General features: G+C 36.5%; 3 protein-coding genes across 7 annotated transcripts; 1 reads left to right on the plus strand and 2 right to left on the minus strand.

Moving 5' to 3' along the window:
- Window positions 626-7,215, plus strand: LOC18585749 (crossover junction endonuclease MUS81). Of its 4 annotated transcripts, none has more exons than XM_018129569.1 (15): window positions 626-1,067; window positions 1,226-1,320; window positions 1,426-1,504; window positions 1,594-1,680; window positions 1,779-1,904; window positions 2,052-2,283; window positions 2,505-2,637; window positions 2,736-2,836; window positions 3,289-3,422; window positions 3,523-3,580; window positions 4,476-4,634; window positions 5,466-5,545; window positions 5,826-6,063; window positions 6,491-6,577; window positions 6,983-7,215. In XM_018129569.1, the coding sequence occupies exons 1-15, from the start codon at window positions 874-876 to the stop codon at window positions 7,085-7,087; spliced, it is 1,908 nt and encodes a 635-aa protein (XP_017985058.1). In that variant the 5' UTR covers window positions 626-873; the 3' UTR covers window positions 7,088-7,215. The 4 variants fall into 4 exon arrangements, with proteins under 4 accessions (XP_017985058.1, XP_007008792.2, XP_017985059.1 ...); XM_007008730.2 differs by having other exon boundaries at window positions 685-1,067; window positions 1,226-1,314; XM_018129570.1 differs by lacking the exon at window positions 1,426-1,504 and having other exon boundaries at window positions 973-1,067; window positions 1,226-1,314; window positions 1,559-1,680; window positions 1,784-1,904.
- LOC108660441 (probable inactive purple acid phosphatase 27) lies at window positions 7,181-12,612 on the minus strand. 2 transcript variants are annotated; one of them, XM_018129568.1, is made up of 13 exons: window positions 11,941-12,612; window positions 11,739-11,826; window positions 9,963-10,229; window positions 9,758-9,866; window positions 9,538-9,655; window positions 9,247-9,379; window positions 8,771-8,958; window positions 8,354-8,540; window positions 8,198-8,265; window positions 8,021-8,108; window positions 7,740-7,928; window positions 7,583-7,657; window positions 7,181-7,486 (listed from the first exon to the last, which is right to left on the minus strand). In XM_018129568.1, the coding sequence occupies exons 1-13, from the start codon at window positions 12,270-12,272 to the stop codon at window positions 7,421-7,423; spliced, it is 1,908 nt and encodes a 635-aa protein (XP_017985057.1). In that variant the 5' UTR covers window positions 12,273-12,612; the 3' UTR covers window positions 7,181-7,420. The 2 variants fall into 2 exon arrangements, with proteins under 2 accessions (XP_017985057.1, XP_017985055.1); XM_018129566.1 differs by having other exon boundaries at window positions 7,577-7,657; window positions 11,941-12,611.
- On the minus strand, window positions 12,911-16,729 carry LOC18585750 (probable inactive purple acid phosphatase 27). Its single transcript, XM_018128740.1, has 13 exons — window positions 16,401-16,729; window positions 16,226-16,313; window positions 15,772-16,044; window positions 15,261-15,384; window positions 15,056-15,173; window positions 14,781-14,913; window positions 14,259-14,446; window positions 13,979-14,165; window positions 13,811-13,878; window positions 13,641-13,719; window positions 13,366-13,554; window positions 13,195-13,275; window positions 12,911-13,106 (listed from the first exon to the last, which is right to left on the minus strand). The coding sequence occupies exons 1-13, from the start codon at window positions 16,727-16,729 to the stop codon at window positions 13,029-13,031; spliced, it is 1,935 nt and encodes a 644-aa protein (XP_017984229.1). The 3' UTR covers window positions 12,911-13,028.

Below are 18,140 nucleotides of genomic sequence, written 5' to 3' on the forward strand. Positions count from 1 at the left end.
AAATGGCAGATGTTCAACATATAGTCACATTAGTCTGCTGTCAACTTTTCAATGTCTGAGTAAACAATGTGAAAGAATGGAAAAAAGGTTTCAAATCAATACTTGTCTAATCGTTTTCACTAGAATATATAAAGGTAGTTGTTGGGTTTGGCGTGATGGTTCAGAAATCAACTGGCTAGACATGAAAAACATTGGAGTAGGACTGAGAAGCAAAGCTCATTTTGACAGATTCAAAAGAAGTTTGGAACAAAGATTTTTTTTTTTATTTCAATTTTCTTGACCTGAAAAAATTTCCCAATATAATAATAATAATAATAATAATATTATAAACATTTATAACTCAAATTCGAACAGTAATGACAAAGTGTGATGCAGTTTAGATTCGCACAGCACTTTCATACATTGTTACATAACTGGTGCGAACCTCACTAATAAACTAGAAAGACCAAAGTAAAGTGGAAGACAAACCTTTAAGTAAAGCAACAACACAAGTTGTAAATTCCTATGTACAAAGATTTTGACCTGAAAGCAAAGGAAGTACTCTCGAACTAGATCTCCTCACTCATGTCAGTGACAGTGACGAATGGTGGATTGGTCGTGAACTGCATTTGGATTTGGGACCAGAAAAGGTGGTGAATTACTATTTTGTCTTACTATGTTACACAGGGTCATGTTCGTCTTTTCACATGCAATTTGAGAATTATGGAAACCAAGAAGGTGGCGCCATTTTGTGCTCACTTTCAAATCTCCTCACTCCTTTACTCTCTCTCTTTCTCTCACCCCAATCCCCAATTCGAAAACCCTAACAAAAAATCTCACATTTCCCCCTAAAAACTCCGAGTCTTGGCAATTGAACGAAAACCCAGAATTGTGATGGAGAAAAGTAGGCGGGTAATGTGCCCGGAGAATGACGGACTAGCGAATTACTTGCTGCAGAAGAGGCAAGAACTAGCGGAGAAGCCCCAAGGGATAAAAGAAAACACAGACATGACTCTTTCAAAGGCTTACAACAACATTTGCAAGGCTCAGCATCCCATCAAGACACTCAAAGATCTCAATGACATCAAGTACGCTCTTTTCTTCTGTCAAATGGATATGATCAGCAGAATTATGGCAAAGTTGTTTACTTTTATTTCTTTATATTTGTATGGTTGAAGGACCTCTTTTCTTTCTCATTTGTCTTTTTCTTTTTTCTTGGAATAATATGGTTTATATTTGTGTACAGAGGTGTCGGGAAATGGATTCTGGTGCTTATGCGCAGCTATTTCGACAATGGTTCAGGAAGTTCAGAACCAGAAGACGTAACCACAAAGGGTACATGTAATTCTGGTGGTTTTTTTTTTCTTTTTAAATTCTTTTTATGTACTGGTCCACTTGAATTGTTCATTTCTCTTCCTTTTCAATTTTACTTTTTTTCTTGTTTAGGTAAGAAAACTAAAGGAAACAGACGTTATTTGCCACAAAAGAATTCTGTGGCATATGCATTGTTGATTACCCTATACAGGTATTTATATTTCTCTTTACATAAAATCGTTCTCTCATCTTTGTTTCTATATAGATTTGAAGTATCAGGTGAACGTGCCTTGTCATTAGGGAGACTGCAGATGGGAATGAATTTATGCATAAGCAGGATCTTATTGATGCAGCTGAAGCAAGTGGGCTTTCTCGAGCACCAATTGCGTAAGTTGATTCTATACATTTAATTGTGGATTTGCTTCTCATGAATTTTAATAGTTTTGGAGCTTGATTGGTGGTTTAAAAACTGGATTTATACATAGGCCAGACAAAGGGAAAGGAAGACCTAGCCAATTTGGAAGTTCTTCGAGGGACTGGTATAGTGGATGGAGCTGCATGTCAATACTGATAAAAAAGGGGTTTGTTGCGAAATCAAGTTGTCCAGCAAAGTAAGGATTTTATTTGGTTTCTGTTGTTCCTTTTGAATAATGCATGAGCCTTTTCCCTTTACATGTTTTTAAATGTATTGGGTTGGCTGCATGATTCGTTAGTGTTTTCTGGTGTTTTTGTATGAAATGCTAACTTCTGTTTTGCAGATACATGCTGACACCAGAAGGCAAGGAAGCGGCACGTGAATGTCTCATGAAATCTAAAATGGAAGATCCCTTAGAAAATTTGGTTAATGTGGAACGGTTTTCTCAACCAGAGATGCAGAATGCATGTATTGAGGAATTTGTTCATTCTGATTCAGTTAGGGAAGAGGCAAATGCAACAGCTGCTTTTCGGCAGAAAAAATCCATTGATGTTCCCCTTGATTCTCTTGAAAAGGTATCCGCCACCTGAAACGTTTGTAACTTTTGATTTAAATTTCATTTGATTTACAAAGTTAATTGTAGTTTCAGATTCAAGTGCGAGTCTCCTAAACCACAAGCAGTATTATCACTCATCTGTGGAATTTATGTTCACTTCTTGTACTCTTGAACTCTCTAGTGTTGACTTCTTTTGTTCTGTTCAGGTTTTGTTCTGACTTTTTGATTTCCTTTCTGTAGTGTACTCGCATGGGGTACTCTGAGGGGCAAGTACATTGTGCTTTTGCTGAAGTCTCTGAAACTTCCAAGAACAAGGAGATTTCTTCTCTTTGGCCTGCAGTCTTGTGTCGTCTTCGAGAAGATCAAGTCTATGGTTAGCTATTTTCTGTTTGATTGTTGAGAAATCATGTAGAGATGATCAATATAATCATTGAACATTATGGGACACGATTCTTATCTATAAATGCTCAGGGCAAGAAGATCGTATGGGATTTCAAAGTACTCGGATGGATTTAACTGATGATGGTGGAGATGTGCCGAATGTGTTTACCTTGAGAGCTTGTTCTTCCTCTGTATGTTTGCTTTTGGTGAATGGCAATTCAATTGTCTTGCATCTGTGTCTCAGATATATTATGATGGGATAGAAAAATTTTACCTAGAAAAAGAACAGAAAATATGGCAGAGGAAAAAGAAAAATGTTTTTGATTAGACTTATGCATGTAATAGGTAGTTCTGGCTTATGTTGTGCCAGAGCCTAATGATGATCATTTCCTGTAAAAGGCTATTAAAAAAGATCCTGCTCAAATTTGAACATTTCAGACTTTGTTGACATGCATGTGTTTTTGAGTCTTTATACTTAGCAAGTAGTATTAAAGGAAAAGAAAGATGAAAAAATATGCTACAAATAGCAAATGATTGCTTGTTCTCAAAATTTTCTTGTTCATTTATAGTTCTAGTTACTTTGTACCCTTTCTTCCCTACTTCTCTTTGTAACTTGCTTGATGTTTTAAAATTGTCTGTGCAGAGGCCAAGTTCAGAAGGTCTGGATGCAAATATCAATATTTTAAGTATTCCACCTCTGAGCTTCGGGGAGAGATTTGAGGATGTATATGAAGTAATCTTAATATTAGATGATCGAGAGCATTTTACTAGTCAAGGGTTAGTAACTTCATATCATTGCTTTTTCTTTTTAGATGTGCTCTTTCAAGTTTCCATTCCTGGGGAAGTGAGCAATGTTTATATGTCTTGCGGTTTACAGTGCACGCTCCAAGAAAATGATAGAGAAGATTTGCTCTGAATTCAAAATAAAAATAAATGTGAGCTTTTAATTCTTTTTCATATCCCTTGCTTTCATCTTAATTATTCAATAAATTGAGAGACTGGCTTAATCAGCTGACAGTTATTTGCATGCTATTTTCATCATGTATTGATTTAAATTTTAACATCTTGATTGGCTTAAACTCCATTGTTTTCTCTTAGCAGCCAAATTTTTACATAAAATTTGTGGTTCAGTGCAAGTTTTTATCATATCTTCATATTTTAGATTTTTAATAAGTTTGTGAATGTTAATATTTGATACTTTGGCAGTAGTGAAAAGGTATTAAAAAGTATTAACTGAATGTTGCATAGTACCTCCTCAAGGCAGTAATGATCCAGAAACTAAACCATCCTTAGGCCCCATTCGGTAACAGGTCCTACTGTGGTGGGGGTGCATTCTCGCTGCATTGGAGCCACATTTGGCCCCAAGCACCACTGGATTGAGGTCTGTTACTGAACAGACTATAGTGTCTTAAGGTAAAGTATCACATGAAAGAAGAAAATGAATCACCATAAGAGTCAAATTATTCCAAAAGCTGAAAGTATTGAAAAAGGCTTTTGAATCTAGCCCAAATTGCCATGAACCTCCAATTATGGTTTTGTGCCTTTTAGTAAGTGTATTTAAGAATGACGTCAGGCTCAGGCACGAGTTTCAGACATAGCTGTTCAACACAGGGATCTGGGTAAAGGCAAGAACTACATATATTAGTTCTGGTCTGATGTTTGTATGTAATTTTTTGCTGTGGTTAGTTATGACGCCTCCTTTTGATCAAGCCTGAGTATCTACTAGTGTTTGCAGTAAACTGTCTCTTGCAGTTGACAGATGAATTCTTGTTTCTTTACTAGTTTTATTACAAGACATATTAAATACAATTATTTATACACTGTTCTCAGGTTAGACGGTTGCCTATTGGAGATGGAATCTGGATAGCTCGACATAAACATCTTTTCAAAGAATATGTTCTAGACTTTATTGTTGAGAGGAAGAAAGTTGATGATTTACGCTTTTCAATACGGGATAATCGCTACAGGGATCAGAAACTAAGGCTTCTGGTATTGACTCTCAAATTCAATAATTCATGATTTTGGTTTCATAACTAATGGTGATGCTTGTTCCTTGAGTTGTACCAATTACAGAGTATTCTGTTGTTAAATTGCTTATTTGAAGTTACTCAAAAATTTTGAAGGCGTCTGCAGATTTTAATTGACCTAGCTTGATTTCAAGTTTGTTATATATGGCCTTAAGATGCATTATCAATATCACTAGAATGTTCATAAACCTAAATTTACCAAAAGTCTTTAGCCTTTGGAGATCCTTATTTTTCTTTTTCCTTGTTCTTTTCCTGTGTAGACTATAAGGTTTCTGATAAATTGTTTGACACTAGCCATTAATATATGTTGGTTTTTTTGGTAGGAATTTATCTTCAGTTTCTTCCTTATGGCAGCTCTTATGTAGCATTTTTATTTTTAAGCAAATTTCTTGTCATGTTGTTGTTTGAGCAACTTGAAGCATGTCGTCAACACTGTCTTCTCATCCAAATATTTAAACTTTTAAATTTTTTAACGGGATGCTAGTTACACTAACTTTTATGGGCTAAATTGAAGAAATTAGAGATGTGAATAGAAATTGGGGAGTTTAATTGATTTCTGATTCATCAAAATTTCTTTCCACCATTTCAACAAGGAGAATTTTAAATATTATGGGTGTTTGTGCTAATAATATTCGCAACAAACATACAGAATTTATTGATCCAGTTTCACTTTTTCTTGTCTAGACTAGATATGTACTTTGTGTTTCAATTTCAAATGTAAATTTTTGTTTATGCTTACTTTTCAACTTAGGTCTAATCCATATCATGCCATCATGGGATTTCATTTTGCAAGAGATCTGGACTTAAGAAGCTGATATATCTTGTGGAAGGTGACCCAAATTCTTCAGAAGCTGCTGAAAGCATCAAAACTGCGTAAGAATTTTTTGGATATACTTTTAGGCTCACCTTTCTTTCTACCAGGTTGTATATCTCTTTTTCTTCACAAATGAGCAATTTGTATAATTTGTTGTTGTACATTAACACTTTTATTCCTTGCAGTTTCTTTTTTCATCTTTATTAATTGTTATCTTTAAGGTTCAGGATTGTTACTTAATCCTACATCTAAAATCAATGATGAAACTGATCTTCTAGAATAGTGAAGGAAATCTCAACTCTCTCGCTCTCTTTCTGACTCTATTCTTACCTTATGCAGGTGCTTCACAACAGAGATTCTGGAGGGGTTTGATGTTCAGAGAACAAGTGGTTTACACGATACTTTGAGGAAGTATGCTTATCTCACTCGAGCAATAACTCAATATTACAAACTGCATCTGCCTGAGGACCAGTCTAGATGCACTGGGGTCTGTCCTTCATTTGATGAATTTATCCTAAGGTGCCAAGAGCTGGATAAAATGACAGTCAGTGATGTATTTGCCATTCAGCTTATGCAGGTACATCTATTATTTCATTAGGAAAAGGTTATTTGTTTAGTAATAATTTGTTTAGTAATAATACAGTAAGCTCATCTATTTGAACTTTCATTAATAGTGGCTCATCAATCCTAACCCACCATACCTCTGTGCCTATATCATGTACTGGAACTAGCATCATCTTCTCTAAAGATGGTTATATTTATTAGCAATAGATTTTGATAATCTGCTTGGGGATGTGTTCTTATCCTTTAATATTCTATTCTGTCTCTGTTGAGGGGTATCAACATTAAAGGCTTTGTTTTATCGGTCTGTGTGCTTGGGTTCATATGTAGGCACAATAATTATGTTGATGTATATACTCAAATACCCTTTTAAGTATAAAGATTGGCAGTTTTTTTTTAAGTGACTGACCTTGTTGTTAACATTTGGAATCATATAATTGTAGGTACCACAGGTGACAGAGGAGGTCGCCATAGCTGTTGTGGATTTGTACCCAACACTAGTATCTCTTGCCCATGCTTACTCTCTCCTTGTGAGTTCCTTTTTCCTTAGGTTGGAGCTAGGAACTTTGCATGAGAAAATCAATGGTTGATCACAACCTAGTCATCCAACTACATAAGAGTCCTCTAGTTAGTGGTTTAGAAATGAGAATTAAGAGAAAGGTTTTGGTGGGTCATAGATGTTAATTAATCATTTACTCTTGTAAAAAGTAGAAAATCCAAATAGGTGACAAGTTGTCCTAATTGCTAATCATTCTCTTCAAGTTGTATTAAGAAGAAAAAAGGTTTTGTATGGAAGTCCACAATGCCATGGCCTATACTGCTACCATGAAGCACTTTTTGTTCTAGCCTCTTAAAGTTATTATCTCTGGGGCATCTTTCATTTATGTTTATCTTTCAGTTTCACTGACTTTGGTCCATTATTTGTCTTTGGAAAGGAGGGTGATGTATGCGCACAAGAGGAGATGCTTAGGAAGCAGAGTAACAATGTGGTGACCTCAGCTGCTAGTAAGAACATTTTTCGGTTTGTTTGGGCTGATTGACAAAAGACAGATCTCTTGTAATCTAAACAAGAGTTGTCCACCACTAAAGCTTTCTGTGAATGTTGTTTTTTTGAAGTTCAATGTAAATAACATAAAAAAATAGCTCAAATGCATAAGAACTTTGTAAACATCCATAGCTCTGTAGCATTGTTGGTAAGGGGGTGCTAATTACCATGCATGAAGGTGACTAAATGAACTGATTTTCAGTTCTTATAGACAAAGGGGTTTGCACTATTTCCCGGTAGAAAAGATGAGAGCTAGCAGATGGAAAGACAGCGATATTAGTTTAAACTTGAACCAGAAATTCCCAGCTAATTCATGTTATCTAATTTTCTAACTATTTTGCTTTTTGGTGATGCGGAAGCTGTCCTGGACCTTTCTTGTATTTGAATTCACAAACTGCAAAAGGAGGTGAAGAAATGCCTGAATTAGCATAAATTTGTCTGATAATCTTTCTATATGTTTATCAGAATATATCCAGATTCCAACCTCTACCATTAGCTCATCCTTTGTTGCATGTGCTCTAACATAGCCAAATTCAGAAATCCTTGATAAACTCCAACCTGTTACCTGTTCATGAAGGATAAGCAGATAATTTAACTGTGAATAAAATTCCATTAAATTTTGACAGAAGATGTCTGTTTAGACTTACAAAGAGTGAGAATTTGTCCAGACTGAAGCCAGCCATTCCAACTACAGCTTGTACAGGTGCTTTGTAGTTACTATTATCATACGTGTCTATCCCATTTTCATCTTTCCTTGGCATCGCCAGGCATTGGGACTTATAAATGGAGCATGTTCTCTCATAATTATGAACATGGCCGAAAAGAGCCAGATCAACCTGGTTCATGGTAGCAAAACATCACTTATATAAGAGAAAAAAAAAGAATACCAAATTAATTGTCAAGTAATGAAGCTAGAAGGGGCTTTTACTTTGTTAGCTAGCAGGACTGGTTCTACAACATCTCGAAATTTATCATCGGTGCTTTTGACAAGATAACTACTATACATTGGCCTGTGCCTGCATTTTGCAATCATTGCAGTTGATAACAGTCTTAGCCAATTATGGAGGAAGGCATTTTGTGGAAATATTTACATCCTTTAACTTACCCTGCGAAAATCAACCAAGGTGTTTTTGATCGATCAACTGAAGCCATGTCCTTCTTCATCCAATTGTACTTTAGAAAGTTTTGAAATATCAATTCAATAAATCAGTGTAATACCAAAACTTCATACTGAGGAAAAGGTAGGCTAAAACTTTTTTACCTGTTCAGAATTTTCTGTCCAGTCGTGTTCTGTCGAAATGACAGTGAAGTGAACACTACCTTGTTCTACGGCATACCATGGCTTATCCTTTGCTGCAGTTGGCATTGGGAAATAGGTCTCATAAGCAACTCCACATTCTCCTCCAGAGTCAGGACCTGGGTAATATGACCCTGAATCTGCATAGTCCCTGAAAGGTTGGAGGAAAACTGTTATGATGCATAGTAGCAGTTATTTCCATTCATCTTGATCTGAGATAATATTCCTTTTCTTATATATTGTTGCAAGCATCTCAGCCTGTGTAGATATTTTGGTTCTGATTTTAATCAATTAGTGGATAACTTGATCATTTGTTCGGGTGCTTATCTGCAATATTGAGTATGCAATCTTTTAGACACAGCTAGTAGGCAGGAAACTTACCTCTCATGATTTCCAATTGCTGTCATGTAAGAAACCCTGGAAGCCAAAGGGCTTATAAGGTGAAGGAAGAACTCCCATTCAACTAGGAAGCCAGTTGCATAGCTTATGTCCCCAATGTGAAAAATGGAGTCTACGTTGCCAGTTTTCAATTCTTCAACCATCGCTTTTACCACTGAGAGAGATCCTGGCTATATGTGCCACAATTAAGTAAACCTCAATCACTCCATATATATATATATATATATATATATAATGATGGCACATATGTTTTGTACCATTCAAATTTATAGGCATGTGCCAATGGATTTTGTTCAGAGCACAAACCAGTGATATTACTTGACATTCAACTGAAATGTTGGAAATAGACAAGGATTGAACAAGCTAGTTTTTCAGAAATTGTTATGCTATCATGGTTAAGTTTAGGAAAGATTTAGAACTGTCCTATTTATCCACGTTCACGTTGAATTCTCCCTTACCTGTGTGAAGTGCTCAGCAGAAGCATCGAGAGGAGCCTTTCCCATATCACCATACACAAGAAATTTAAGTTCATCTGACCCTCCAGCTGGTGGAGTCCGGAATTCAATTCTATCACTCCATCCAACCGCATCACTAGATCACATAATTCAAGACATTTTGTTCTCCAAATTAGCAATGGGATACATGTCTTTCATGGAACATAGAAGCAAAATAATAGCTATGCCACCACGACCATTAGCAGAGCTTGTAACAAGAATATTCAGTATCATAAGATCATGTTCCCGCCATACCTTCCATATTTGTAGTAGGAGGTGCTGGAAGGCTGAAGTCCTGTCATCACCGCCGTGTGAATGTAACCAGGATCATGCCACCCGAAATCCTTGGCAGGACTTGGTATCAAAATAGAACCTATCCAGTTTCACAACCAAAAGCTCAAATGTAAGTGAAAGAAAATGTTTGTAACATTGTCACAACATGATATGCTTGAACAGTTACAAATTCGGAACTCACTGCACATATCATCCTGCGAAAAGGTCGCAACCTGGGATGTCTGTGATTTTCCATTTCCATACTTCACTTGTTGAGGTTCCTTATCCCCACTGATCCATGTTAATCTCATCTGCAGATCCAGTGACAACAAAATGGCAAGCCGAAGTCAAAGTCTGCTGGATCCGAGATTTAATTGCTTAGTTACAATTTTGTTTTGTCAGCTTACCGATGTTCCAGTGGAATCTATGCTTGAGAGATGTCCATACAATGGTGCATTCGGATTTGAAAACTTCAGGGGGATGGTCCTCTTCAAAACGCAAGGCTTATGGAATCCACCGGTGAAGAACACAAATTCGATGTCAGTTCTTATGTTAATGACATGAAATGATACGGAGCCACTGCAAGTTGTGACCTTGCATTTGCCTTTGCTATGTTTCTTGCATGCTTTCTTCTTACAACTTAGATAATCTGGATCACTGCTAACAAATTTTGCCTGCACAATTCAATGGATATGTTAGGATTATTATTTGAAGTTTACCTATGTGAAAATAGCTGGTCAGTAGAATTCCATGAGGAACCAAATGAAGACAAGGCTGCAAATAATTTTCTGTCTTCATCTTTCGAAGTAATAGGAACTGGTATTTGATTTAGTGATTGATACATATTCTTTGTTCGAATAGAATTTGCACTTCTCTTCTAAAGATTAACTTGTGAAAAAATGTCAATCCAAATAATTTCACTTTAATCTTCCAACTAATGAATTAATTACCGATCCTATATATTTGAGTTTAGGCCAAATATATAGCTAATTGTAATGGATGACAAGGAGAGGAGAATGTGTTATCGGCATTTAATCTCGATTCTTTTGTAACGATAAAAACTATTTGATCAAATTTAGATGGTGATATATTCCATTTTCAATCTAATTGTAAATACATAGATTTTTCACATGATAATATATCTAGACATGTAGATTTTTCACATGATAATATATCTAGACATGTTCTTCCTTAAAAATACGTAAACATAAAAATAATAGTTATATGATCCATATTTGTGTCTCGATTTTAAAATAGAGATTTCGAGATTAGAATTTGATGATTTTAGTCAAGTGATCCAAAGATTGATGATTAAATTGGAAGGTAGACCATAACTCACGTTATCAATGTGATGTCACATGAGCTGCCTAATTCTAGCTGGCTCTTTTCCTACCTCTCACAAAAGAGAAGAAAAAAATAGAGACTCTATCCGTTAGTTATTATGACACATGAATGGCGTCTCACATTTAAATACAAAGTAACAATACATCTTCATGTTACCAAATAAAGGCCTAGAATGATGAAAGACTTCCTACAATTATTCTCCATTCAATAATTGGGAATGCCTCCCGCTACAAGCAATGGTGCCTTCAAGTGGTTAGCAAAACCAGATGTATCATTTTGGATAAACAAAACTTCAATGAATATCCAAGGAAAACAATAATTGTTGGCTGGTTATATACATAGACTTAAATCTTAGATTCCAATTTTGGGTTGTATTCCTTAGAATGGTCAAGGATGAAAATTGTCATTTCGATAGTTTACATTGGTAAAAAGGGGAACAAGCATTCAAAAGGTAGAAAATGGGGCTAGTTTGGTGAGTATGGAGAAATGATAGTGAGTAATTAATTATATGAGAGGCTTCAGCCGTTAGCTAGAGGGGGACACTGCTAGAATTTTGATTGAATACTGTAGGTAGAGGAGAGTAATCACAGCTGTAAACAGCAGTGACTTTTGGGTATTCTTGCCAGACAGGGAACCGAAAAATGGAATGCTTATTCAATGCACACATCCAACAAGACAGGTGACTCACATTTTTATCAGGTTTGCCAGTTCAGCTCTTTAGTTAAATGTTTTCATTTACTTTAATTTTAGACAGTTCCGTGTAACTAAATGCAGACCATCACATGAATGCCTGGAAACTGTGATTTGCTTTTTCTATTTTGTGCTTGAGCAATGGTTACCTTAACAGGATAATGGCAGAGAAGAGGAAGTTTACTAATATCGCCCGTCTGTAAATAAAAAGCTTCACTCTGAAGACAAGCTCCGACACTGCATGTACAAGGCAAAACGAAGTAAAGAAGCATAAATTTGACATGACGGGAACTTATCATTCTGATCAAACTAACAGAAAAAGAGCGGGGAAAAGAAACTGTAAAATCTTACTTAGAATGAGAAGGTGAGATCATGGCGATCCAGTCTTCCGGTGAAGGAAGCAAAACTCCGCTAACAGTCACGGTGACAAACTCTTCATTGGAGAGGTTAGAATTCTTACTGACATGAATTTGGAGGAAAGGGTTCGGATTAAGACATTGAGATAAAGTTCTTCTGTTGAGCACGCGGAAGTCTGATACTGCGGTGTAATTTCGATGTATGAAGGTTGAGGTGGCAACCGAGGGATGCACCCGGAAAGAAGAAGATAAACAAAGAAAGCTGAAGAAGAAAAGGACGAGTGGAAAGAACAATTTGAAAAGACAAGAACTGAAGGGCTCTTCCATTGAAGGTGGAAGAGAATGAACTCGTGACTATACAGGCGAAAAGGGTTATGATTCTTGGGGTGATCTTCTTGTTATCTATATATCTTTATTTTTCTTGCTTTGTATGTGGCATTCCGGAGATCATCAGGATTTCGGACATGGTGAGATAGATGGAAGTTCAAATGTCTTTATTCTGACAGATTTGAGGTTTAAACTGAAACTGGATTCTTGCATGTTGGGAATATTTAAGGGTTGCCCGGCTGCATAGGCGAATTCCAACGGGGGCCATTTTGGTTCCTTGATGGAACAGTAATGTTATGTGGACACCATGAGGTTGTTATCAAACAAACATTTTTGTCCCCATTACTAGGATTTTCCTTCACTATTATCATTTCTTTTAATTTTATATTGTTTCCATTAATTCCCTAAAATCTTAATATTTTTTTTAATTTTCAAAAGCATGATAAAAAGATATTAAAAAACAAAAAAGATTACCTAAGAGGCTATGCACAATAGTACAATAATCCATTTAGAACAATAGATTACTTAAAATTTCATACATATAAATGTGGATTTTATCAAATATTTTAGTGAATTTTATATAATTTTATAATTATGATTTGAATAATTTATATATATTTTAAGTCGCTTATTTTTCATGTATTATTTCATTCGATATTGTCGAGATAAAGGATAAAATTTCAATAATTGCAAACAAGATAGACCCTTTGACTTTTTTTTATAGAGAGCGCTGCTAGAATTCTATCCAGCTTTCAATCATCTCGCTCTCAGGCCACTTTGATTTTTGGTGATGCGGAAGCTGTCCTCAATATCTTTGGTATCCGAATTCACAAACTACAGAAAGAATGAAGGAAATGCATGAGATTTATAAACATAAAATTTCTCCAACAATGGAGTCTTAAACTGTGTTTATATTGCCAACCTCTAATTTCAGCTCATCCTTTGTTGCATGTGCTCTGACATAGCCAAATTCAGAAACTCTCGACAAGCTCCAACTAGCAGCCTGTCCATGCCCGATGAACAGAAAAATTTTCTGTGACTAAATTATCTGACAGTGAGATATAAATACTATTGATTCAACAGGTAAACTTACATCATCTGGGAATTTGTCAAGACTGAAGCCAGCCATTCCAACAACAGCTTGCACAGGTGCAGTGTAGTTGCTGTTATCGTACGTGTCTATCCCATTTTTATCTTTCGTTGGCATTGCCAGACACTCAGAATTACAAACCGAACATGTTCTCTCATAATTATGCACATGGCCGAAAAGGGCCAGATCAACCTAGTTCATTTTCCCATTATCATAATTGTCAGCAAAAATAGGAAGTTGAACCAATTTGAATGAATCATGAAGCCAAAAGATTTTACCTTGTTATCCAGCAGAAGGGGTTCTACGATTTTAAGAAATTTATCATCAGCTCCTAGAGAGCTATACATTGGCCTGTGCCTGAATGTTGGAAACAATTAAAGGATTACTGTGAGTCTCTGATCCTTCCTAATTCAAGGCATTGGATGCATTTTACAGCCATTTAACTTACCCAGTAAAGATTAACCAAGGTGTTTTTGATCGATCAACTGAAGCCATGTCGTTCTTCATCCATTCGTACTGTAAATTTTCGAATGGTCAGGTTCATAAATTAGTTGCAAAAATCAACACGAGATCAGATTGGAGAAATACTGTGTTGGAAGGGTAAGTTGTGTTTCACCTGTTCAGACTGTTCTGTCCAGTCATGTTCTGTTGAAATGACTGTGAAGTGAACACTGCCTTGTTCTATGGAGTACCATGGCTTATCTTTTGCTGGGGTTGGCATTGGGAAATAGGTCTCATAAGCAACTCCACATTCCCCTCCCGAGTCTGGACCTGGATACCATGAACCTGAGTCTGCATAATCCCTGAAAATTGTGAGAGTACATTGGTTAATTAATGCCTATTCCATTTCTCCTGATTTCAGACAATACCAGAGACAAGACATGGAAGTTAATTACCTCTCATGATTTCCAATTGCTGTCATGTAAGTAACTTGAGAAGCCAGAGGAGTTATAAGGTGAAGGAAGAACTCCCATTCAACTAAGAAGCCAGTTGCATAGCTTATGTCTCCAATGTGAAAAATGGAGTCGACATTGCCATTTTCCACTTCTTCAATCATTCCTTTTATAACTGAAATAGATCCTGGCTGAATGTGCCACAAAAACATAAGCATCATTGTTAGCATAGTAATGCCTTAAAATATATAGCATGCAATCTGCTTCTTCTTACTATTATTTTTGCTAAACATGAGAATGAAATTAATTCTGTGAAATTGAATTGAACTTCCAAAATGTGAGAACTGGGCACACAGCAATTAGTGTAATCCAATAGCCCGGAGGTGATTTTCAGGATTTTGGTTCTGAATTGCTAGTACCGGAAAGTTTTAGATCCCTCCCTTACTATTATTGACCAATGACCAGAATCAGTTTTCAGTAGCAGTAATCACATTGCACTGCAAACTTGCATCTCTACGACTCTACCTGAATGTAGTGCTCAGCAGAATCATCAAGTGGAGCCTTTCCCATATCACCAAATACAAGAAATTTAAGTTCATCTGATCCTCCTGCTGGTGGCGTCTGGAATTGAATTTGGTCACTCCATCCAACTGAATCACTGAATCACAGAATATTGTACATTTCTTTCGTGAATATAGGGCAGAGCAACAGCAAAGACCATTATCAGCTTTCGATGACAAGAAAAAAAATTTGAGAGAAATTATTAATTTAGGTAGCTTTAGATCAAGTTCCTGCTATACCTGCCATATTTGTAGTTGCATGTGCTTGAAGGCTGCAGTCCTGTCATCACGGCTGTGTGAATGTAACCAGGGTCATGCCATCCAAAATCCTTGGCTGGACTTGGCACGACAACAGAACCTATCCATTTCAAAATCAACACCATAAATTTAAGTGAAAAAATGTCAAATATGGTTTAAAAAATTGACGCTCTCATGAAGAGAGTACCAATCCGGAACTCACTGCACATATCGTCTGCTGAAAATGTTGTAACGTCTGATGTCTGTGATTTCCCATCTCCATACTTAACTTGTTGAGGCTCCTTATCCCCGCTAACCCATGTTAATCTCATCTGCAGCTCCAGTGAAGAGAAAATACCACTCAGAATTCTAAGCAGAAATAATGACAAAATCGAATTCAACCTTAACGAGCTCCAAATTGCTCATGATCACGTCCTAATAGCCTTTAAATTTTAATTGGTAGGTTCAAATGACACTTCTTGCAAGTTCATCTGGCTCACTATATAACAAACTGTCTACAAAAAGTATTTTCTGCATCTTGTAAGGTACAAGGCATGTAGTATTTCATGAGGTCAATTCGTTCTCCATCAAGTAAGAGACTGATACATTTTTGTATAAGAATCTGTAAGCATCTTCGACTATAAGATTTATGTGTCCATCATAAAGTGCACAAATGCTTTATATATATAGTCTAATAAACTTATTGGCCCTTTGCATACCGATGTTCCAGTGGAATCCATGCTTGAGAGATGTCCATACAATGGTGAATTCGGATTAGAAAATTTCAGAGGGACGTCAGTCCTAGTCAAAATGCAAGGTGTTCCAAATCCTCCAGTAAAGAACACGAATTCGATGTCAGTTCTGATGTTAACAACATGAAAAGTTATGGAGCCACTGCAAGTTGTGATCTCACATTTTCCGTCATTGCCATATTTCTGGCATTCTTGTTTCTTGCAACTTAGATAGTCCGGGTCACTGCTCACATACTTTGCCTGCGCAATTCGATTACTGGATATTAGAACTTTTTCCTATGCTCCCAATATAGTAATAATATATATACCTATGACAATGAGAAGAAAGGAAAATGAGTAACTAACATCAAAAGATTGATGAGTATACGTTGAAAGCTACACACAACTCGGATTATTTGTCGAAAAATGAATGCCAAATTACCTTAACAGGATAATGGCAGAGGAGAGGAAGAGTACTTGTGTCACCAGTCTGTATATAGTAAGCCTCACTTTCAAGACAAGTAGTGACACTGCATACATAAGGCAAAACCAAGTAACGATGCAAAGCTATTGACATGAAGAAAAAATATGATTGTTAAACAGTATGAAGATCTTACTTAGAATAGGAAGGTGAGATCATGGCAACCCAATCAGCCTCAGAAGGAACCATAACTCCGCTAACATTCACAGTGACAAACTCATCATCAGAGAGGGCATCGCTGATAACATTGATTTGGAGATAAGGGTTCGGATCAGGACATTCAATCAAAGTTCTTCTATTGAGCACACGAAAATCAGATACTGCCGTGTAGTTGCGGTGAAGAAAAGTTGAGTTGGCGACCAAAGGGTGCAACTTGAATGAAGACGAAGAGGGAAAAGCAAGGAAAGAAATCAGTAGAAGGAAGGAGAATTTGTTGAATACAGGATAAGTTACAGGTTCTTCCATTGGAAGAAAGTGATGGAAATTGTGATGCTGAGGCAGGCAGATTAAAAGGGTCGTTGAGTCTTGCCTCCTTGTTTTTCTCAGTTTTCTTCTGTCATTTCGAGGATTAGAGATTCGGATGGCAAAATCAATAGAAGTACTTAACAGGTATTTTGGCAGATGTTAAGGTATGAAATGAAAGTGAACCGTTGTTGGAATATGTATAGGCGAAATCTATGTTGGACAATTTGGTTTCTTGACAGAACATCGTTACATTGATACTAAAGAGGCTACAATTAGCGATCACTCTTGTTGTCCCCTTGCCTTGTTCTTCTTATATAGATAAACAAGTTGACTTGTTTCATTGATCCCCTGCAATCCTTTTCTTCTAGATTTTCAGCTCATAGCTCTTAAAGTTTTTATATATACATATCTGACTGCATTTTTAGCACTTTTTGACAGCAATGATGAACCATAAGGGATCCATTGGATGTCCTCTGCGTGCATTGTCAGCCACTTGGTTTGTCCAAAACTGCTGTCCATGCACTTCTATTTCGTCCACAAGCAGTTGTAATGACTCGTTTGCGCCCGAAAAACAAATGAAACAAGCATCATTACAACTATTTATACCTAGGAGACATCGGCAAGGTGCTGTTAAATCATCTCCTCATCAATACTTAATAAAATATTGGACATCTGTTCAGCGAATGTGCCTGTTAAAAGAAGTTAAAAGAAGTTGATGGTTATAAATAGTTAGGTTTCATGATGTACCTAAAAGAAGGGTGCAACCCATTTGATTAGATTTTATGCTTAATGGGCTGTACAAGCCCACTTTAGATGTGCTTGGATTTTCCTTAATGGGCTGCCTGAACCTCTAGGCCCTAATTAGGCCTTTCATAGACCTTGCAACCCTATTTTAGTTAGGACTAGAATGGGCCCTAATAATTCCACTTGGGTTGGGTCATTCAAGCTCATTTTATTTAAGCCAGACTACATTAACTTTGAGCTTTTAATGGGCTTTAGTTTGTCCTACAATTTCATGCACAATCCCACCTGTAGTAGGGCATGAATGGATTCGAATAGGCCTTACAAGCTCATTTGAGTTGGGATTAGATGGTCTCCATTGGCCTTTAACAGTTCCCTTTGGGTTGGGTCATTTATGTCTTAATAACTAGTCCTCCTACCAAACATGCTGTTTAGTTGTAATCTTTATTTCTAATCAATATTTTAAGTATTGAATCAAGTATGTTCACATATTCAATCGAACTAATAGGATGAATCGAAAATTGACTTCCTCATCGATTGAACAACTAATCCGATTAGTTCAATTGATAAAAACTTAATCAATAAATCTAGATGTAACATATGATTTATGTATAAGGAGAAGACATGCAAGCAGCAAAGCATATCCGCCTCGTTTCTCTCTCTTTAGCCA

The sequence above is a fragment of the Theobroma cacao genome, chromosome 10 (genome assembly GCF_000208745.1).
Source record: "Theobroma cacao cultivar B97-61/B2 chromosome 10, Criollo_cocoa_genome_V2, whole genome shotgun sequence".
In the NCBI taxonomy this organism is placed as follows: Eukaryota; Viridiplantae; Streptophyta; class Magnoliopsida; order Malvales; family Malvaceae; genus Theobroma; species Theobroma cacao.

Bases quoted from the DNA above. Each gene is read 5' to 3' on its own strand.
- LOC108660441 (XM_018129566.1), bottom strand. From the start codon at position 12,272: ATGGAAGAGCCCTTCAGTTCTTGTCTTTTCAAATTGTTCTTTCCACTC. The intron at 7,929-8,020 runs GTAAAAGCCCCT...ACCATGAACCAG, and splicing joins CAGTCCTGCTAGCTAACAAA to GTTGATCTGGCTCTTTTCGG. The intron at 7,658-7,739 runs GTAAGTCTAAAC...CTTCATGAACAG, and splicing joins TGGACAAATTCTCACTCTTT to GTAACAGGTTGGAGTTTATC.
- LOC18585749 (XM_018129569.1), top strand. From the start codon at position 874: ATGGAGAAAAGTAGGCGGGTAATGTGCCCGGAGAATGACGGACTAGCG. The intron at 1,905-2,051 runs GTAAGGATTTTA...TCTGTTTTGCAG, and splicing joins AAATCAAGTTGTCCAGCAAA to ATACATGCTGACACCAGAAG. The intron at 2,837-3,288 runs GTATGTTTGCTT...TTGTCTGTGCAG, and splicing joins TGAGAGCTTGTTCTTCCTCT to AGGCCAAGTTCAGAAGGTCT.
- LOC18585750 (XM_018128740.1), bottom strand. From the start codon at position 16,729: ATGGAAGAACCTGTAACTTATCCTGTATTCAACAAATTCTCCTTCCTT. The intron at 16,314-16,400 runs GTAAGATCTTCA...TTATGTATGCAG, and splicing joins ATCTCACCTTCCTATTCTAA to TGTCACTACTTGTCTTGAAA. The intron at 13,720-13,810 runs GTAAGTTAAATG...TCCAACATTCAG, and splicing joins CCTTGGTTAATCTTTACTGG to GCACAGGCCAATGTATAGCT.